Source organism: Aulostomus chinensis, chromosome 10, assembly GCF_037954235.1.
Source record: "Aulostomus chinensis isolate RoL2024-O1b breed Wild chromosome 10, RoL_Achi_v1.0, whole genome shotgun sequence".
Classification (NCBI taxonomy): domain Eukaryota; kingdom Metazoa; phylum Chordata; class Actinopteri; order Syngnathiformes; family Aulostomidae; genus Aulostomus; species Aulostomus chinensis.
Window position 1 is genome coordinate 2,424,883 of NC_141329.1, and position 23,200 is coordinate 2,448,082.

Genomic DNA, 23,200 nt, shown 5'->3' on the forward strand with positions numbered 1-23,200 from the left:
AATTCCCCAAACTCCCCTTCACACAGCACTCATATGTTGCAAATGCACGAGATGCATCCTTCAGCTCATGTTCCCATAATTCTCTGTGGCAGCAGCGTAATTAATGCACACAACTATTGATTTTTTTCTTCTTCGCCTTTTCAAATTTCTTTCAGGAGAACGCTCCACCTCCACCAAACCTGAAAATCTTTCCTCTTTATCAGCGACAGACGTTTCCACTATCCACGTGTAAATGACCGCATACGTGTAAACTCACACAGAATTACAGCACCTCCTCACACACACGCGCACACACACACAAACACACACAGAGTACAAACAATGAGTAGCCTGTGAGCTTGCAGGCAGCTGCCTGCGAGTGGACGGGGGAAAAAGGGGTGCAGTGAAAGACAAGGGTCAGCATTTCACTAACTGCTGATCTGTGGGGGAGGAGGGTTTAGCAAAATGATGTGGCTGTGTTGTTTTCATGGGGTTTCACTGCAGGATGGGTGGAGCAGCGGGCGCAAACACACTTCCACGCACCTACATACGTCCTCACATACGCAGTGTATTTACATGCAGGCAGACTGCACAGTAATACCTCCATCTTCCTCTTGATTGCTGTGTGGTTACACGCAGGGATCACACACCCCTGCTTGAGCCATGACCCATTTTCGAGCCCCCTAACAGAAAGCTCAACAAGCCATGTTTGTGTGAGGAGGAGGAGGTGGTGGTGGTGGTGGAGGAGAGGAGGCACAAATCTGGAGAGAGAGATGGAGAATAAGAATGAGGTATGGAGGGAGAGGGCCAACAGTGAGTGAGGGAGGAAAGTAAGAAGGGAGAGGAACAGAGGAAGAAAGACATCATGTGGCCAATGTGACGCAGTCCCTTGTTTACCAAAGGAAAAAGCCTCGCCCACTCGCCTCCTCTCTACCTTTCAAATCTCCTCCTTCTTATTCTCTTGTTTCCCCAACTCTCCTCTCGCTCCCTTTCTTCTAATCTGCCCTCTCCTCCTCTACATTTCTTTGCAAGCTCATTTCTATCAGTGTGCCCTCCTTTCAAGGTTGGCCTGACTTTGGGCGTGTTGAATTTACAGCCCCGTCTCCGCCTGCCTCTCGATGCCCTCACTGTCAATCTCTGTGAAAAATGGAGGCGGTGGCACATCAGTGGCATGATAAATTCCTCTGGAGCAGGGATCCTGTAAAACCAGACACCTACTGTAGCCTCTCTGAAGATATCCTTAACATTCCTGCGACTAAGCTGGTGGCTTGGTTCAGACTGTGATTCTATTAGCAAGCAAACTGTTTAATTAGCTGCTATAAGCACTCACAAGAACCCATGAGAGAGGAGTGAGCAGAATACAGGAGTGCAGAGGCACTTTCATCGCTTAAATGCTAAACACACAGTTGGGAAGCAGCTGACATGAATATGACTGAAAATTATAACTCCAGATTTTTTTATTTTACTGATGCCCTGAGTATTGGATGGACTTATTTGCATAGAGCAAATAAAAAAAGAAAAGAAAAGAAAAAAAACATTTACCATGCAGGAGGAAATTGATTGGGGCGCTGTGCCAAGCAGGTTATGCAATGAGATGCAAAGGAGAGGAGGGAAGGCCAATGGTGAAGGCTGCCGGAGGAGAGGAGTGGAGGATGGAGAGGGAGTGAAGAGGAGGCTCTTAATGATCTTCCTGACTGCAGCATTAACAAAGTCTGCATCAGATTCTCTTATTAGTGCCAAATTTTACATTACAAAACAGAGATCTGCCACATCGGGCCGACGAGTGAAGGAGCGAAACGGCCAAAGTACAGTAAGTTGTTTGACTTCTGGAAAAACAGCATGTCCTACTGCAATACTGCTTTATTTAAATATCATGAAATCTGGCGTTGACACAACTCAGTCCTGCTCTTTGACAGCCCTCAAAAAACAAAACAAAAAAAAGCTGCCATGATGTAAAAGGCAAAATATCTGAGGATGGATAATTATGCGGTTTATCCTACCGGTTGCCTTGATAAAGCGTGAACGTTGCCTGAGTCTCCAACCTCTGGAGAAGTACGTTCTCCACTGGTTTTACCACGTCGCTCCCCTTTGCCTTTAATAATAAACTGGACCCCCAACATGAACTCACACCCATCATTTCCTCACTGAAGCCTTTGGTCTCTTTGGTTTGATAAACTGCCAAAGTAGCTCCGATTGTTATCATCATCATTACTATTGTTATTATTCATCAGCCTGATGACCGAGTCAAACGTCCAGATGCCACGACTGTCCTGGGAGTTCTCAGAGCTGTTTGACTGATCGTGTTTGTCAGCAGGATCACACACAAAAACATGAAGCGGATTTATTCTACAAAGTCGAAGAAAATGCTCAAAATGTACGGCGCGAGGGGCAAACAGATGCCGATGACGCTGACACGGGTCGAGAAAGAGTAGATCTACATCAACAGAATATCAGGATAATCGGGAGGATCTGAGCTGCTGGCTCCCAGCGAATGCAGGACAGAAAACAGCTAAATTATCATAGGGGGTATAATTGCTGAACATATGAACGAGGCGTGAATCCTGAAGAAGTGTGCAAGGTCTTGATGAGAACATGTTTATTTGCAGCTCGTTCAATATGCAAGCGCTGGCTTTGTTGAAGCTCTTTTCTGCAAGCAAGGCCGCCAAGTTCATTACGCCGGCTCGTAACACGAGGGATGAGAAACAAAAGGGAGTTTTGATGAAAAACACGAAAACACACGCCGTCCCTTTTCAAAAGCTCGGCCACTTGAACACAGAAGCATGCAAGAGACACACAAACATCAGCATGTGAGCACTGATGGGGCAACACACACGTATTAAAATAAGGATCCACCTGATAAATCCTGGCAGCAACAACTCATCCCCCCCCCCCCCACACACACACACACACCCCCCTTTCATCTCTCTATTAGCTCTGTCAATTGTTTATCAAAAGCGGCGAGGACACGACTGGAGCCCGGCGTTTGAAAGCTTGTACAGCCAGATCCATTTTAAAATTCATGACGGGTTAATGGTATGTTAGTGGCAACATTAGGACCTAGCGAGCGCACGTCCTGCTCATTCACATTGAAAACAGGCCGCTTCAAATGACTACTGAGCAGTCCTTCATTCTGAGAGGTAATTCATATTGTAATTAACTTTTCAATCACAGCTGATTAATTAGGACAGGCCCTGGTCTGTAATTATGCATCTATTTTTGACCCTAATGTGAATCAGTGGATATTCAAAGATTTCAGCAGCCGTGCTTCAAGCCCGTCTGCATCCCTGTTACTGATCCTAAAGAGTACACAAACTGGACTGTGTAACAAGCGCGAGCCAGATATTTAGACTTAAATCATCCAAATCAGCTAAAAAATTAAAAAATAAAAGTCTGGTGACAGCCCACATTTCTCACCGTGAGCTCATCTTGGTTATTTTATGTGTCTAGTAGGATAGCGTCGGATGCTCTCCCTCACTTTCCGATGCACAGTGCCAGAGAAGTGCACTTGATGTTACCGTTCCCAACAAAAACCTGAGATTAATAATTCAGTGAGGCTGTGGGATAGCTTTATTCAATGTCCACTGAGACTCAAGTCGTCTTTCATGAAGAAAAAAAAAAACACAGAAAAGAAAAGAAGAATTGGAGAAAGACGGAAAGCTAGGCTGGGTCAAACTGTACCCTGATGCCATTGTCAAGCCAAGGTGGTGTCTTTATGGTTGTGCTTCTTGCTCTCTCTCTCTCTCTCTCTCTCTCACACACACACACACACACACACGCACACGCCCTTCTATCCCCTCACTCGTCGAGTAAACAGACCCTCTCGGTAACAGTGTGAGGTGAATCTGCTCATGCATCAGAATCTACCATCAAATATTTATCAGAGAGCAGCAGTGATTTTGACCGTGTGCTCATGCTTCTGACAGCGCTCGCCTGCTACTATACTTATTGGAGTAAACACGAGCAATTCGATATCGTTCTTGCGAAAGAACCCCAAGGAACGTCACGCATACAATACAATCCATCAAAACTTCACTGCATATCCTATAGGTTGTCAGGCCGGCTGTAAAGATTCTTAAAAACATTGTAAGCACAAGAGGAGTGGACTGAAAACAACGAGCGGCGTTTCAACACACATTCACAATCAAAATGTCCAGAAATCCAACGCCACGCAAGGTCTTCGCTACCTTTTTGACAAAGACGCAGACGTGGTGTGATGTTCTGCCGCTCAACGCCGATACCAGACGACTCCATCTGAGGTGAGCGAACGTCACGCCTGTCTGCACGATTCACTTCATTCACACGCTGTAATCATATCTGCGTGATGAATATTTGCCTGCTCTCTGTGACATTAGGCAGTGTCTTCAACCAGCAGCTTGCAGCGAGTAACTCAAGTAACCTCGAGTAAATAAGTCGCTGGCATGGATCAGAGGACACATCTTCATGCTTGAGCAGACACATTTAAAATGCCACCAAAACATCGTCCCAGATTTTGCCCTCAGTCAAATGACATCAAGTGCTCACTTACAGGTCCCTGAACGCCCCAGTATGAAGCAAAATCAGCCCGCAGGCAGAACATGGAGCAATCAAAGAGATAAGCATCCCATTTATCTAGAGTAAAAAAAGAAAAAACCCCAACCATGTTCTTGCGTTATCATGCTGTTCTGCTGGATTCAAATAAGAAGGGTAACTAGGTCAATGATGCCATGTAAACCGTTCCACTTTGCCCCTTGCTGGACTCAAAATGGAGGTGGCAGAGGTGGATGGCGGGAGTGGTAGGAGGGAGATACCCTGTGATTCGATGTGACAGTTATCAACATCCTCTGGGTAGGTAGAGGACGGGGCTGAGCAGGGCTGCCGAGCCCCACTAATGGCAGACTCACATAGTAAACAGGTGAGGTGATGACTCACAGTGAAAGAGAACAGAGTGTCCAGAGAGCAGCGAGCAGAAAAGAGCCAAGGAAACTCTCCCCCCACCCAATCTCTCTCCCGGCTTTACAATTCAGCTCCAGAAATCCAAGAATGCAAGTCACCTGAACACGAGGACATTTACCTGGACTGAAGACGACGTGATGATCACCTGTCTTACCTGAGCTGAGTGAAACCGTGTCTTTCTCCCATGATACGACACTGACGTAGGCCTCAACAGAAGCGGGGATAATGCACTTGAAGACGGCTAAACTGCCTCGCATAGCCTTCTGGTCAGCTACTCTGACCGTGTAGGGTTCCCGTGAAACTGCAGGAGGAGGAGAGAGAGAGAAAAAAGACATGACCGGTCTCTCATGAGTGAGACACGACTGACTTGACACAGAGGTGGGGATTGTTTTTGCAGATTGGATCACATTGTTGAAATGCATCATCCAGGAAAACCAGCAGGAACCAAACCAGCGTCCGGGGGCACATCGCTCCGTTTTAAATGTGAATCAATGTAGCGTTAAAGCAAGATCATATGTACAATTTGTATTTGCTGGCTTCTTTTTTTATGTTTTTCCAATTGTAAAATCTTATGAAACCTTATGAGAATGTTGTCATTTAAATGATTTGTGTATGAAACCTCATGATAAATTCTGTGACGCAGCAAAATTCATAAAAGAATGACAGGCATCAGTGACAATGTCAATTTTTTGACCGTTTTCAATGTACATATTCATAACCTCTCTCTCTCCTGCTTAATTACATTTTTTTAAATAAAAAATAGACACAGAAGTCATTATTAAAATGCAAATATTGCTCATCTTTGTTGGAAGTGATGCTTACAGTAATTTAACATCATGCAGAGTAAAATGTGCGGCGTGTGAATGTTTGTGAGTCGAGGCACAGACGAGTAAGACGCCATATTATGACACTCAGGAATAACTGGAAATCGCTAAATGGAGATGAAAAGATGCGGCCTGGAGCAACATCCCATCGACACTCGCTGGAGGCCAAATCTGCGTCAGAAGCTATTCTATCCATCTCTATTTATCCATTCCTGCAAAAATAACATCACCCTGTTACCTTCCAAAAAAGGTTTTCAGTTCAAGTGTGAGGAAAGACAACTCCCTCTCTGGCTGTGAATCCCCTCACACACCAGGCAAATTAATCACAATATGATACTTTTTCAATATGGTTCAGCCTCTGAAGAGAAAATTGATCTTTTAATCACAAATCAAAAAAAATCATTCAATCAATCAAATGGTGAAATCGCTCAATGGTCCGACCCCTGACAGGAACCAGAGCCAAGTGTCTGACTCTGGTCCTGGTGCCATTCTGTGGACTCACCAGCTTTAATGTGGACATCCTGACTCCTAATCTTGCCAGAGGGGTTTTCGGCAGTGCAGTAGTACGTGTTGTCGTGGATCAGCTTGCTAAAGCTGGATGGCAGGAAATTGAAGATCTGGAGGGTTCCATTGGGATGGACGTGACGGATGCCCGGGACATCGTAGATCTCCTCGCCGGTAGCCAGATACCAGCGCAGCGAGGCGGGCGGCGCACCCCCAGCGGGACAGGGCACCGAGGTCCCTGTGGTGCTGGCAAATACTACCTCTTGCAGAGATGCATTGACAAAGTATAAACTGGAATGTAGGTCTTCACTGAAAACTGCAAAAGAGGACACACAGGAGGGCAGAGGTTACCAGCTACCATCCCTGCTGACTCACATCAACACTGGAATGTCTTTGGGGATAAAAATATAAAACTTTTCAACTCAGAGTTTAAGAACAAACAGTTTCACATGAAATCATCATCATCATTTGAAACAGTAAAAAAAAAAAAAAAAAAGTACTATTGTTTTTTCCATTATTTTAAAACAAAAATGTTATTTTAGAATGGCAACAATTAAAAAGGCAATTATTCCTGTCTTGATCTCCAAGTGCTTCCCTTCAGTGGTCTCTTCTGTGCGTTCCCGGTGCGTCCGGAACTCTAAATTAACATGCTATCTATTATGAAATAAGGTCATCTTTAATTGAAGCCAGCATCACAGTAAAGAGAATGATGTCAAGTGCCGTTTATGCAGGAATATTCTCCAGAGGACCGCCAGCTAATAAACGCCAACGTTGGACCCGTCGGTGCTACAGAGGCTCTTTGATTCTGGGCCTCAGTGTGTCAGGGAGAATCTGTAGTTTTGTTTTTGGGGCAGAAATATTTGTATATCTTAGCATATGTGTGTCAGTCTGGGGAAAAGACCAGAGGCTTTGCTCTAAATGGCTTACAGTGGCACCAGCAGCTGGCTCTGACCCCCCCCCAGGGGAGAAAACATTTTAGCACTTCATAAATTCCTAACAAGGTTTCAAATCGTAGACATTTCCATCCTTTTCTCTGCTCCAGTAGCTCCAAACCAGCAACAGGACGCTTGGATGACCTGTTCACTCTGTCTCTCTCTCACACACACACACACACACACACACACACACACACACACACACACACACACACACACACACACACCACTCATTTGTTCAAAATTAGGAATAACCTTTCAGAATTGTACGCACAAAAAGCTCAGTACCGCAGCTGTGATTTGACACGTGGGTGCGTCGTTCTGTGAAATCCATTTAAACGATTTTTCTCATTATCGGCATTATGATGTTGTGAGACATTGCAACTGCAAATATGAAAACATAAAAAGGTCAAATGTATCCACCTGTCCTTGGAGCGCTCCTGCATGTGCTGGCAGAAGTGGGGAAGACCAGCTAACGGAGGTGCGGGGAGGGGGGGGTGCTTCGTTAGGACAGGTGTGCTGCTAATCAGCTGAAATGAAAGCACCTGTGTGGTTGTGCCAGCGGATTCGAAGGGTTGCCTCAGGTTTTTGAGTGATTCTGATTCATGCAGGTATGTGAACAAAACCTCACGATATAAATACCAGGGTCTTTTTAAAGACGGTGCATATAAAAGCTCTTTTAAAAAACATTTTTTTAGCTCATTTAAACTGGCCTGATGCTACAAAAACACACATTTTGATTTTGCAGGACCTGGAATAAACAGACATTTGCTACAACACAACCTGTTTTTAGGCATTTACGGTTTGAACGGAACATTTAGTGCAAAGGAGCAGCGAAGCTGTAATTTAGATAGTAAAGTTTCCTGGTATTTTACTGTATTCATCTCTTATTAAAATATATAAATAAATAACCTGCCTCTATAATTTTGAATGACACTAATACAACAATTTAAAAACATCTAACATTACACGACCGGTATAAACGCTGTCATCAGGCTTTAGGCCGTATGTCAGACATGGCTTTGTTTTTATCCTTTTAAGGCTTCTCAGCTGGCAGGTTTAAACACCACGCATGAAAATGTAAAAGTTTAAAATGAACAGCCAGTAACTCAAGACCCATCAGGGTTCCAAGCTTGACCGATACTTTATTCAAATCTAGTGCTTTCCAAAGCAATCAGATGAACTGACTAAATACAGCGAGATGCAATCAAAGCATTAAATAATAAAAGGGTATTCATGCTAAAGAAATTTTACTAAATTTAGAGGGACTCGTTCCGTCGGCCCAGACTCCCAACAACTCGGTCACGTCTGCTGTTTAGCCTTGAACTAGAAGTTAGCCTCCCCGGCTAACCTTAACCATGCTTCACATGACCAGCGTACGCCGGCTGTGACGTGGACTTCTCCACTGAGTGTTGCCAGTCTTATCTTGCTGCTGAATACATGTCTGCTGTGTCTGATTCTTTTTTGAAGAAGAAGAAGAAGAATTTCTGTATTTTTCCTAAGCAGTGTGCCGGTTGTGACTTGGCCAGGAATGTCCCTATTCCCCGATGTGCCTGTAAGTCAGACCGCCTCCGTGTACGACGCCTGCACCTGTAAATGCTAACCGTGCACATTCGCTTCACTTCCATGCGCGAGCTGCAACAACGCAGCTCAGCTCTGCCCGTGTTTTCAGCTCTGCACATCTTCCCATGCAGAGCTGAGCTGTGAGCAGCTTGCAGTGCTGATTCTTAAGGATTTCAAATCGCCTTTTGCATAAAACACACACACACACACACACACACTGTTTCTTCATCAGAATATGATTGTGATGTCATTTTACAATCAAATATATACAGTACGCTCCCAGCTGAGTACAATCCCTGACAACAAAAAGTTTTAGTCAATTTGAATCTTTTAAAATGCAGCGGGTAGTGTGCTCGGAGCTCAGAGGGTCTGGAGCAACAGCCAAGATGAAAATAATACATCAAAGTCATATCAAATTCTGATTCATTCTCTTTTCTCCAGCTGACACGGGGATCAATCTTCTCAGCGCCCGGTTGATAATACAGACTGGAGTCATGAGGGGGGCGGGGGATCAGAATCCACCTGTTCACGGCCGGTGCTCAAGGTTAGCGAGAAGGGGAAGACGCTTTTAAATCACTCAGGGCTATATTTTAAAACACACAGCCGTTATTGATCAGCATCTCATTATGTGTAGGATATGGAACGTGCGTGGGATTATAGCTGAGAACGTGAGATAATTCATGAGCCAAACGTTGTCAATTGGGCTTCTGCATTATTGCAATGCACGGTGAAGAAGTAAGAGGAAGCATTTTCATCATTTACAGAAAAATCCAGTGATGGACGTAAAAGCCAGACTTTTTAGGTACTTTAGTTAATTGATACTTTGTATGTCACAGCACTACAACAGCAAATGGCTGCAGAGAAGTAGATCAAAGAAGTGTGCGATTGCTTTGAAAGCTTCTGTTCTATTCAGGCATCGAGAAATTGGATTAGGATTTATGTCATGGCTGTTTTGATATTGGTCTTTTTCACATATGAAAAGTATGAGTCCAGCTCACTTTAGCCTGGCTGAGTGATATCCAGATTGATCGCCGCTCTGCTCCTTTTCCTAATTAACTAAGCTCAGAAGGCAGATCACAACTGGAGCGGTGACGCAGGTACATCGCCCCTCAGACCTCCCGGAGAGCAGCGTGTCACGCCCCAACAAACGGCCTCAGGGCCCCACCACTCACTACATTGCCCGAGAGGAAATCAGTAATTGGCATCATTTTTCATGAGTCCAACCGTAAAGGTGAAATAAATGACACTGTTCAATAATGCATTGTATGCATCTATAATTTACTATGATTTTTTTTTCATAATATTGGATATCTTGAGGGGGAGGGGGGGGACAGATTTCATCTCTAGACACACACACACACACACACATATATGTATATGTATGTATGTATATATATATATATATATATATATATATTATCTGAGATTTTACCAAAGTTATTGCATATTTGCCAGTAATGTTTATGTGACCACATTCGTGCATATTTTGACTTGTGGGGGTTCGTTGTCATGAAGAGCAGCTGTGGAAAACACCGGTGACAAATGAACAGAAATCTTTAAAAGAGTGGATGGTGGAGTAACACAAATATTTTCCTGCAAATAACATCAAATTTGAGCTGACAACGTTTTTGTTCGCCACACTGAATAATGGAGAAGATCATGGTTTAAGTCTGAGTGTCAATCGACCTCTATTTTACACTAAAAATGTTGGTGACATCTGCGAAGACTAATAAGTGTGGAGTGGAACGCTGCAGCAAGATCATGTTGGTAAATAAATAACACCGGTCCTAACGTGGTTCCTTGAGGTACGCCATATTTAACTGTTTCTTTTTGACAGAGTTGCTTGCATTAAATAACTGAGGAAAAAAAGACACTTCTAATTTTGAATTCAGAGTGCAGCGATCACCTGATCCCAGCCTGTAGAAGTCACACTGACGTGCAGTGACTCACCCTCATGAATGTGCACTGTTACAGCAAACGGTTGTCCTGTTACGTACTGAAGCTGAAGACCCAGTGCCTTCAACACTTTTGATAAACACAGGAAACAAGATGGAAGGCGAAGAGAGAACCGAGGAGAGATTCAGCTTCCCATATTTCAACGGACACTCATCGTGCATCTGTTCAGCGAGTAGAGCTTTTGTCTGAGTTGTCATCTCTGCCACGGCAGGGGGACGCAGCACCGCATGGCGGCGTGGCACCGGGTGCTTCACAGTGACAATGTGACAGCAGGGAACTCTGGGTAATTAAAGCAGCTCTCTGCTCTGTGCCCTCGGGGCAAGTCTGTCTGGGACGTTGAGATCATACCTGGCTCGCTCACATTCAAGACTCACAGTCGCTGAAGAGCCGTTTTCCTACTCACGAAATTCTGCTCTCACTGTTTATGGGCAGCAGCATCAATATGACGTATGCCGTGTTGATGTCTCGCCCGACTCTATTGGCCTGTGTTTGAACCAAATATGAAGTGTGCAGGTACTGGGGTTTAATCTGATTAAAAGGCTGGGAAACCAATGTTGATTTATCCATCTGTTAAAGGCTTTGAACCTGAAAATGCATCTGGAAAGTTGTGAGAAATGCACACGCCAACAGGCCGGGGCCGGGTAGTCCAGTGTGAGTAAGCACTCCACTGATCTGATCTGCCCAGAGGCAATACACCACGCGCGGAAGTTAAATGACTGTCTTCCAATTTGCTCTCATGAATATTAAGCAGTGCTGTGACAGTAGAAAGGGTCGGCTGTATGCAAGCTGCTGATCCACACCGACAGATCTGTTCTCTGATGTCTTAGAGGGGCGGGCAGCGCTAAAACGAGGACCCCACAGCAGATGAGCATCCCCCTCCCGGTCTATTTTCATGTCTTAAATAGGCCAGAGTGGCTGCCTGTCTCATCAAGGGAAGCCAGAGACCCTGGACTGTTTCTCAGTTAGCAAAGCTGAGCGATAAAGACATTGATGTCTAAATTATGCTGCTGCAGCCTCTGATGATGAGCGCAAGAGAGGACATGATGAGGGATTATACTGTAGCAGGCTAAAGCAGCTCCCTCTGCTGCTGCTGATCATGATGAATCTAATATTCAATATCGCTCAAACCCACCAGAAACTGGAGGGATCCCCACATCTGTAATCAAGTAAATAAAACACATCACATTCGGAGTGATTAAAGTGGCTGACACCATGTGAGCCTCGAAAGCTGCGCTCATCTACAGCAGCCGTCGCAATTAAACTAAATTGAAGATTGTTTAAAGTTTCGACACCTGCAATCAAACCCGTTAATTAAAATCATCTTCTAATGTTGTCAAGACTGAGGAGAGCAGTCATGTGGTGTTGCCTCTGCTCAACCTAATTAACAAGAATAAGACAGATATTTATTTATAGAAAGCTAATGCTAATCCATCTGACAAACAGACTCGAACCAACATGTTTAGTCTACTGAGGTGCAACATTTTCCAAACGAGAGACATGCGACTGGAGGTCAGACATCATAACCAATAAAATCTGAATTCTTTCTGGTGTGTCATAACCAGTTTTTGTTTAATTTTTCAAGTTAATTATTCCTTTAGTCGTTTATCAAAGGAGAGACGAATAAAGAAGGTGCGGCTTGAGTAAATCTCAGTATGATTTCTTAGCAACAAAACTGCCCATCGCCGTGGTGAGATGTTGTTTGATGCGAACACGTTCAAAACAGCCAACCAGACGGTGGCGTTGGCGAGGAACTGGCTTATGAGGAGACACAACAGGTTCGGGTGGGAGGGTCAAAAGTCTGTGCAGCGTGAGCTAAAAATAACTCAGGCGTGGAGCAATTTGTGTTTGTTTCGCCTCGATGCTGGCAGCAGGATCAGCACCATGGAGAGCGCTCACTCTGTCCTCCTGATGATCATGATCCGGGAATCAATGAAGCAAAAATGAATACAGCTACTTTAAATAAAGTCTGGATTTTTTTTTTCCTCTCGTGTGTCTGGTTTGGGTCATTGAGGCCAGGAATGGGCTGAGCAGGTCGCTGCTGGACGCCGTAGGTCTGATGCATCGCCGCCGGTCCAGGTTGAAAGTCCTCCCAGCTTCTCTCTGTGCTTCGCTACGATTCTCAAACAAGTCTGATTGAGACTGGAGTGGATGTAATCTAATGGCCTCCAAACTAATCTAATGGTCAGCATACATCGTCTCTCTTGATAACATGATTAAGCAGCCGCATTCTCATCGTGCAGATTGTTGCTGGCAGAGGCCTTACCTCAGTCGGACAACCAACCTTATTATGTCGCCGCACATTAAGGCTAAGGGCCGTCAAAGGAGCTGCTGTTGATGGTGTCTTAACATGACTGCTGTCCACCTGCATGCCAGCTGAGGTGACACCCGGCGTCAGCCGAGGCTCGCCGTCCCTACAAGCTTCAGGATGCATAAGCGCCGGCGTGAGCTGGTGCTGACCTCACGCTGACGGCCCTCGCCGGACGGACGCACGGCCCTTTTTTAACCGATAAACCGTTTTTAACCCTGTAAATCTTGGGTATTGGTAAGCATGTAGTCGCTGTGAAGGTTAACACATCACTTCATCAAACAACCACCAGTTTCTCAGAGGTCTCAAAAATACTGCAAACTACCGACCATGTTATTTCCCCAACTACATTTTTTATCAGAAATGTCAGAAATACCTGTGGGTTGTTTTAATTCTTTGGTTGGTTTTTGCTCATTTCTTTTTCTCTGAATTGCTCAATAAAGAAACGAGACACATTTGCAGTGATGTTTTCTTGAGCAGATCAGGTGGAGCAGGTTTCTCCAGTTGCTGTAAACTAAAAGTGTTCCATAGGAGGCTGCTGGTACAACACTGCAGGCTCTCTTCGTCATTTCTGATCTCCTTGGTTTGAATTGCTCTACTCTTGCACTTTTATTCCAGGTGATTGTTGCAGCGCTTCTGAACATAATGTTCGGAACTTTTAAAAGTGCTCTACAAATATGCTGCAGGTAATAATGTCATTATCAGGCCGTGGCAGGCCTTTGAAGATAGACCGCTGTCCCTGTTTTGTCCAGGAGACGTCTGTGACCAGCAGCTGGTGGAGTGTGTTAATGTTGATGTCACAGCAGCTGGCTGCTCTCATCCTGTTAGCTCTGTCTGCCATTATCTACCCCCCGACTCCACCCTCCTCCTCCTCCAGAGCTGCTGCTGCTGCTGCTGCTGTGTGCCACGCTCATTTTAATACTCCAGACTCATTTGACCGTCTTTATGGACTTATCATATTAAACATTTATCGCAGCCATTTTCCCTAAACCAAGCATGTTTATTCAACACTTAGGGGACCACAGCACGGCTCCTTTCAGCACTTCCCCTCTGCCCCACCCCCCACCACACACATATACACCCACATCCTTATTTTCTCCTTTACCTCATTTCTCTCCCTCAGCCCCGCCGGCTCGCTTTATTACAACTCTCCTCTCCATGTGCCTGAATAAAAAAAAAAGAGGTATTTTGTATAATTCCTCTCCCTCCTCTCTGGTCACCCTCTCCTCCCCAAGGCTGAGGCTCCGGGGTCTCGTGGCGTGTGAAGCCAGGCTGCCGAGCTGACACAAATGTATTCTGAGCATTTAGTACTTTGGATGAAGCGAGTTTTAATTTAATCATCTGATCAAACTGTAATTAGCATAATCACTGGTGGGGATGGATGGTCTAGATAGAGACGCATAATAGACCTCATCCTGGCAACAGTCTGCGGGGACACTTAGCAACATGTAAACAGCTACGTGCTTCTAGCGACCTGGGCAGACTCTGTCCAAATCACTTCCCTTTGGTGGAACGATGCATCTAATTCTCCATAGCAGCACTGCAAAATGATCCTTCCACTGCTACGCTGCCCCACAATCAGATGCACTGCAGCAAGGCCCAGTGCCCTCTTCCTTGATCTTGGACAAGTTGCCTCACTGCAGCATCACACTTTAGTCCGCGCAGAGGAGGTCTGGGAATTCTAGGAATACCACAAAGTGCTAAGATTATTGACAATGCACTCAGTCTCAAACCAGGCCAGGAGATCGATGAGTGGCTGGGAGGACATAAATCAGCCTCCTGTGGCCCCACTGCATGTCACACCCTAACACACCCACCCGGCTCCCCAATTAAACCCACACACACTCAGGCAAGAACATGTGCATGCACGAACACACACCCAGTAAACCATACATTGTCTCACCGCATATAGGTAGTAGCGCATTCACACCAGTAAACACACAATAAAGCACCCACTTTACACACATGCACTCACACGCCTCACCTCAACTCCAACAAGATGACAGCCCTTTAAAAATGGCTGGCTAAAAATAACCGCCACTAACTTGGTCTTAAATCTTAGCATCTGTGCCAAGGTTTAAAAATAAAGAGCAGTGTCGAGAAACCGAGCTGGACCCATTTGTCTTTCTGTCACCATGTCTATCCAGCATCGCCTCCTCCTGACTGAGGAGCTGATTTGAAATACACAGCAAAGATGTAATAGCTGCAAACAGGTTGGAGAAATCAAGATGTGGGCATTTTTTGTTGGTGTTGTTTTGGTCTTTTCAGATGTCTAGAGGAGAGAGGAGACAACCACGCTCACATGCCGAGCTGCCAGAGCAGCTGACGTGTTGGTGAACATATCAAGCACATACATCAGGACCGGGTCAGAATCTCTCAGATCAATCCAGCCTCAGGCCTCACGCTGCGTGCAGCTCAAAGCCTGGGCCTGGTATGTGCAGGACTGGATTAAGAGGCAGTATTTATGAGGTCCGGCGTGGCTGTTTGTCTTGGTGGCTGATGGATAGCACACTCATCACACCTCCACCACCTGTCCTCCCCAGTGAACAAAAGCCCTTACATGGCCCTGGTGCCTGCCTACAACACACACACTCAGCAGAGGGTTCACTGCATGCAGTCCCACCTCCTGGTGTCCTGTGAATATGATCTTTACGTTCACCGGCGGGTCGGAGAGCCTTCTGAAGACGCATTCAAGCTGCAGAACAGGTATGAAAACCCAACAGCGTAGCCGGATGACTCCTCCCTCGCTGGAGCAGCGTAACAGCGGCGACTGGTTAGATTTCCCTCCCTCACCCTGTCTGGGTTCTTTCCTGCATTTTGTTTTTAAATAAATGAAACTATGTTTATTATTTATCAGCTCTAAGCCCAAAATGACCAACCTCCACAAGGGGGAGTAGAAGCAACATCGCCAACTAGTGTTTGAGTGGTGTAGTTGCAGGGTGATGCAACTACTCCGGTGCGACGCATGCAAAGGCTCACAACAACGAAGAGCTGCGGTTCTGGTTCAGGTGTTGAACTGGACCAGAACCATAAGGCTATAAAAAATTGCCATGATTTCCCCAAAATAACCAAAAAATAAAAACCTCCCAGGGGTCTAGAAGCTTTGGACTGATTTTTTTTTCACGAGGGAAATAAATCACAGTCACGCTCAGTATCTATATTTTTTTGCGTCTGGTTAATGCCAGCATGTTTCTGATGTAGTTTTGGGTGAAGTATCGGTCCAATCCAGCAAATCAAGGTTCCATTTTGGCACCTTGTCTTTGTTTATGTGTGTTTTTCAATACAAACAACAAGTCAATATCATACAAGCTGTCCTGGTATTGGGAGTCATTGCTAGTAGTATTACTCTGTCCTGCTTCCAACAGGAAGAAAAACACACTTGGAAGTATCATGAACTTGTATGAAGTTAAACACTTAATACGCTGAGTGATTATGAGCTCCAGTGATTCATGAACATATTTGATCATTTTGTCCTTTTAAGGGATGCAGGCAACGTCCATGTTGAAGAGTATTAATGCAAACGCAGCCAACAAGGACTGATGTCGTTACTGATTAGCAGTATAACCTCCTGCATTAGAGGCCACGTCCCTGAAGCGTGCAAGCAGCTCCTGAGGACTCGGTGGTCCCCGACTGCAACGCTGACAGGTCCCACTTTTGTCTGGGAGTTTGACTCGGTCCCCGTGGGACACAAGCAGGATGAAATTATGCTTTGTTTCAAGTCGAAAAACCAAGACGCACTATGAAATGCAAATTAAATTCACTTCTGACACTTCTTCATGGGAGGGGAAAAGTTCCTCTTTTCCGACTTACAGTCGCAATTAAAGCGTTTACAGCTGTTCCTGCGCTACAGTACCTGTGCAGAGCCACGCAGTAATATGACATGTCACTTTGACAGGTGCTGAGTGAATTAAAAACATCCGCTGTGTCTGAGAGGGAAACCCCCGGCAGATGTACTCCAACCTGACTTTGCACGCATGATCAAACAGCTACATCTGGCTGCCGAGGACTTTTCTACTCTTCCCTGCAGATGCTAAATGATATCGTTAACATTTTAATGCAAGAGACATTTACACGCGGGCTTGTGCAATTACACCTCTGATTCAGTGGAATCCAGACAGACACAGCGTGATCGGTAATTAGATTTTACATTGGGTGAAACACACACACACACACACACACACACACACACACACACACGAGTTGCCAAAGTGTGTTCCTAATTAGAGAGCCGACAGACAGACTGAAGGAGGTACGGTACAGTAGAGTAGCCCTCATTATACAGCAAGGATGTATGAACTAGGGGATATCAGTTATGATCACACATCAGGGTATCCATTAGCCAACATTAGCCACCTTTTCAACTGGAATCAAATGCAGAGTTCAAAATGTAACCCAGCAAACCCTCTTATAACTCACACAAGTGAGCTGGTGAGTGAAGTGGCTTTGTAAACTTAATTCAGCCCATTAGATATTCATATCAGGCAGGAGATGATCCATCTCTCCACTGCACGCTACGTGTTTTCAAGGTGTAATTGAATTTCATGAGCTGTGATAGCGCGTCAGCAACCAAACCCTAATTGGCAATCAGTAAATACTGTAGACTAATGGCTGAGAGCAGCTGGAAGGCCTGTCGGGTTCCGCTGGGGTTGCTTCATCACGCCTGCATGTGACCACCGGGGCGACAACCATCGTTGGACGTCTTCTCACACACACACACACACACACGCACACACGCACACACGCACACACGTGAGGATGACCTGGTAGTTCCTCAGCAGTAGATCAAGTTCATCTCCTAGTCTGTGCTGAATTCCCAGCCGGTGTTTCAGGTTGCTAATAATGTGAGGTCAGGTAATATTGGCAGGCTAAGTGACGCTGGCAGCTGCACTGTAAATGCTCGTTGCTCTGCCAGGACTGCCTTATTTCTTGCTTTTCCTCAAAAAGGTCAGCGATTAAAAATTGATCTCTGAAGCTTTAAATTTTTTGAGGACATGTGAGATGAAGTCCCTTTGAGTCCCAGTCATCAGGTTTTTATGTCTGTGTGTGTGTGTGTGTCCACAAATCATCCTCCGTGGCAAGTGTGTGTGTGTGTGTGTGTGTGTGTGTCTCATTCTATCTTTGCAATGAGAATTTGAATAGGTCAGTTTAGCTCGCTGTGGTTTTGCCTTCAGGCAGCTTTCCGGGAGAGATATTTAATATGTTTCCTGATGACTGAATTTATAGATCTGACTTTGACGGACGCAGGAAGAACATCGCCGCCTGATGAAACGGATGTTTGGGAGAAATCTCTGAAAATATCTGTGACTGAGAAGAAGACTGCAGGTATTTATTCTTTTTTTCTCATCTTTCTTAAAGATATAAATTGACCTAAACAATGAAGACAATACATATTCAACATCTTTTATGAACACTTTTATCAGTTTCAGAGCCCTTTTAAATGAGAACAAGTGCAAGAAGTGACTCCAGCGTATCACTTGATTAACAGTTGACCTCCTTATCACTGATATGACAGGATGTGATTCCCCCCCCGCCGGGGTTTCCAGGTCTCTTCCCAGTCAAACTCCCCATCAAGCGTCCACCAGCACTCACCGTCTAGTCCCTGCTATCATGTTTGGCTCTGCCATTTTGAATTGTGGTGCAGTCGTCCTGGATGAATAAAAAAATAGACCCAAGGCGTGATAAACATGCACACTAACAATCATCCTGCTTCGTGATTTTGTTTTGTGGAAGCAAGCACCCATTTTCTATAGAATGCTGCCATATAGCGAATGTTTTCGGACACAGCCCCTGACACCCATTAAGGAGGTTACCATAGAGACAGGCCAGTGAGAGTGTGATAGGCCTAACTCTGAAACAGCAAGAATTGTCTGGAATCCAATCACTGTGCTGGCTTCTGTCTACAAGGTCATTCATTCATTCTGACAACGCCTGCTCAGCCCCTGAACACCTCATTTTCACAGGGATCAACAATAGTTAACGCAGCCGGGCTCCTGCACAGTGACCGACAAATCAAATAAAATCACAACACAAACAGAAAGTGATCCAAAAAAAAAAAGAAAAAAAGATTGCACTGCAAACGACGAACCCAAGAAGTGTGACGTCTGCACTCTAATTCCTATCAGTTCTTCTCCACGGGCCTCTTCAATAATCCCTTATGCAATAAACGGACACAATCTTGCATGGCAGTTGATCTAATGTCACAGTCAGATGATTATGATTAATGAGGATTCCTTATTGTTCCTTTATGAGTTTCAGCTCAAGCTGGGCCGAGGCAGATACCATTTATATGGAGTCAGTGTCAATAAATGGTACCGACTGAAAAAGAGACGACACTGGAACAAAAATCCAATTCGAAGCCTTTTTTTTATCATCCCGGCCAGAAGGGAAATCCATTTTGGGGACACACCATATCATACCGCGGCGCCTCGGTGCGGTTTAAATGTATTCATACCTGTAAATCCTCACTTTCCACAAATTTTTTGCTTTGTGAATTCAGCTTTTTGTGACCCTTCGATACAACCAGTGCGCTCTCGCCCTGTTTCCATTTTCTTCCCTTCCACGACTCTCCCTGTCTCCTCTTCTGCTTACACACCCAGTCAGCCATAATCCCTCCCTGTAGAAGCCACTCTGGCCAATAAGTGAATGCGATAAACTGTATCAATTTTCTCCTATTGATTATAGATATGAACACACAAAATCACCACACAAATATGCACGCACAGCATCAAGCGCACGCATGTGTGCACTGGCATATACGCGCACAACTGCGTGTCAGAATACAGAATATAAAGAATTTGAATGGAGAATGAGGCTTTCAGCACTTGGATGGAAAATTTCCTGCAATTCAAATCACCTAAATGTCCTCACATTCCACGAAAAATGTGACCTTTGCTAAATGTCTCCTAAACAGCATTGGCTTTCCCTTTTTTTCGAATTTAATTGCTGAAAGAAATCACGTGATTTTTCTCTCAAGACAAAAAATACAAAGCTGCATTCGAATACATGACAATTTTTTTTTTTTTTGCCTTAAATACATTCGATTATTTTTATTTAAATGATTCCAAAATGAAAACGTGAACTACTGGCTCTCTCACACACAAACCCTTTATTAGGCTGCATGAACTTGGGGGGGAGAAAAAAAATAGGCTGACTATAGGAGGAGGGGGACCAAATGTCCATAATATCTAATACGTCACTTATTACTAAGGGCCACAGTGGAACAAGGTGGTGACAGATTCAGGATCATCTCATAAAAACAAACAAAACGCCTGAACTGGATGCAAAAGGGACTAAAAATCAAAGAGAAGGCAGCTGATAAAACTAGAATTAAACAAATAAATCCAACTTGAATAATTTGTTTTGTGCGATTTATCTCAGCATCTGAAGGCCAGAGATGTGTTTCAATGGTTTGTCGGAGGACTTGGAGGATTTAAAATGCAATTGCCTGGCTCATCTCGCTCATCTCTATCAAGGGTGTCAGCCTTTTGACAACCATATAAAATCCATTTCATGTGGGTCACAGGTGACCTCCATCCTCCTCTCTCTCGCCCTCCCTCTCTCTCTCTCTCAGCTAGGTGATGCCTTCTGCACTAATAAAAAGCACAAAATTAAAAAGAAAAATTGAGCAGCTGAAACTTACCATTCAAGATGCTCTGGAAAAAGATAAAAGCCAATATCCACATGCCCTGCTCCGTTCAATCCCCCCGCAGCTATGCTTCCTCTTCTTCCTCCGACCGGTGCCTCCCTGGGTTTCTCTTCAGAGCGCTTGCTGTGAGGCGAAACATTTGCCACTGTCTGTATACAAGCCGCTCCAAGTCTCTACTTTTAATATCTCCTCCTTACTTTCCCCCTAAGCCCTTTCTTTGGAACATAAACGAGCCCGGTGATCGCCTCAGACTCTCCCCTCTCCCCCTCTGCTCCGCGTCTCGCTGCCTCTCTTATTCGGAGAGATGCTGAAGGGGTGAAGTCCAGGTGTGATGCTGAGTCAGAGTCTGAAAACAAGGATGAATGTAAAACTGGCTAAAATAAATATCTTTTTTTCCCAACAACAACAACAACAACAACTAAAAATATATATATAAATATGTCAGAGGCGGTAATATCCTAAATAAAGAGCCGGGTTATCCTTAAAGGGAGGCAAAAATAAAAATTTTATAAAATTAAAAAAATAGAGAAGAAGCAAACGTGAGGGAGAGGAGGGTCGATTAAGAATGAAAAACAGGTTTTTTGCCAAGACTCCAAAGTCAGATCCTCTTCATCGCCTCTGTGCGTCCAGCAAGAGGCGAGCAAGCGCATCTTCCCCGCTGCCGCTCTCTAATCGCGCCACACGGACTCCCCGAGCACCACACTGAGTAACCCTCTCCCCTGCCCCTGCACACGCTTTAATTCCTCACTGCCTTAAAGGAGCAGAGGCGGATGCCGGTCGCTCCTGAGGGCAAGGTAGCGCCGGAGGTGAGAGCGCGCGTTTGCATGAAAGGAAATGAGCTGCACCTGACGCACCGGGCCGCCCGAGCGTGACAGTTTTACGCACGACGACTCAGTGGTTGAAGCAGAAGGTTGCAGCGTGCGGGAGTGCAGGTGCAGCTCAGCATCGAGCCTCACATGCCACATTTGGCTTGGATCTACTCAGCTCGGTTCGTCTCCTAATGGATGAGGACAGAGAGGAGCGCCCCCCCCCCCCCCCCCACACACACACACACCAGGGACAGAATCCACAAGGACACCCGGGGACTGAGGTTTTATGTTCATTTAAAAGGAGGGGGGGGGGGGGGGGGGAAACAAACATTTGAAGACTTTAACATTGATTTGAGCGGTTTAATAATGTTGCAGCAAGACAATAGAAAGTGGCTGCAGAAAATACAGGGTTAAACTAAAGCATCCCCCACCCCAAAGGCGCACACACACACACACACACACACACACACTCCACACTGCCTCCCTCAACCCCATAATCCAGCCAGCAGCAGCAGCAGCAGCAGCAGCGGCGGCAGCGGCAGCGGCAGCACCACCCCTCCATTTTAATGCCTGCCTTGAAGTCAAGGGTGTAGCTGTAGCCGACTGTGGCGCCTGCAGGCCCGTCCGCTGAGCCGGGTTACGCTGGACGTGATATTACCAGCAGGCCAGTCTGCATCTCATTCTCTATTACACATGACAGACTGGGCTGAGAACGCCGTTTGTTTACCTCAGGATACTCGTTTTCTGTCCTCATATTGAGGCCAAGGCGAGAGGTCTGAATATGAACACTGTGAGGAGATTCACAGAACTGTCTGCTCTGTTTTTATTGACACTGATATAAAGCACAGTGTGTGTGTGTGTGTGTGTGTGTGTGTTTTATCTAAAAGAGCTCATAAGTCCAATTTCTCTGCTGGTTTAAGAAAGCATGCCTCTGTGGCTTCAGTGGCCCATTTCGCTGTTGTGTTTCCAGCGTTCCGTCCACTTGTCTGACTGCCGCCCTCATCCCAGCGCTGCAGACCAACATCAAGTCTGCACCAGAACACTCTGTTCCAGCTCGCCGCTCCTGACTCATCTCTGGTCCGGTCGGCCAACAAAACGCTTTATTTCATCTCAGGTTCCCCTGCTTTTCAACCACCGTTCTTACCAAATGTTACACGAAGTTATGAATGCGCGCATTTTACTGTTTTCAGGATGAAGCCAAACATGTTGACGTCCCCATGGCTCCGGGTCAACCAGGGCAGTGGGTCAGAGATGCTGCCCGTCATTTAGAGTGGATTAGGAACGCTGCACTGGTGTTTCAGCTCTGGATTCTTGCCTCACACGAGCAACTGAGTTGACGAGCAGCAACAAGCAGCCTGATATGATTATTTCAGATGAAGGTTGTGAGACTGGCTGAGCTGAATATGATGGGACACTGCTTTTTCCTTTAAACAATGGTATATTTAGTAACTGCAGGCTTCAACTCGACACAGAAGGGGAAGGAAAAGTGCTAAAAAAAATAAGTATAAAGACAAAATGTGCATGATGACCTTATTCCAGTAACCAACATGCACTTTTCTTTGGTCCAGCTTTTAGCTTGCTAATGTTTTATGACTGAAGGTGAGATTAACAGCCTGAAGAGACAAAGAAAATCCAAAGGGGGAAAGAAAGAAATATCCAACTGTGGGTTCAAGGGATTGGGAGAGGGGATCCGTGGAATTAGAGGGTGCCATCTGACATTTAGGGGGAATGAGGCGTCGCTCTAATCT

The 23,200-nt window shown here is 45.3% G+C and overlaps 1 protein-coding gene across 6 annotated transcripts in view; it reads right to left on the reverse strand.

Annotated features, from left to right (window-relative positions):
* dscamb (Down syndrome cell adhesion molecule b) overlaps nucleotides 1–23,200 on the reverse strand; it is a 114,380-nt gene that overhangs the window by 78,641 nt on the left and 12,539 nt on the right. For 4 of the 6 annotated variants that reach the window (XM_086215531.1, XM_086215532.1, XM_086215530.1 and 1 more), the window contains exons 3-4: nucleotides 6,238–6,555; nucleotides 5,066–5,212 (exon numbers count right to left, since the gene is read on the reverse strand). In XM_086215531.1, coding sequence (XP_086071657.1) covers nucleotides 5,066–5,212; nucleotides 6,238–6,555 — 465 coding nt within the window. Of the gene's footprint in view, nucleotides 1–5,065; nucleotides 5,213–6,237; nucleotides 6,556–7,462; nucleotides 7,601–20,637; nucleotides 20,990–21,488; nucleotides 21,507–23,200 lie in introns of those variants that run through there. The other 2 variants (XM_086215535.1, XM_086215534.1) reach the window with 2 other exon arrangements.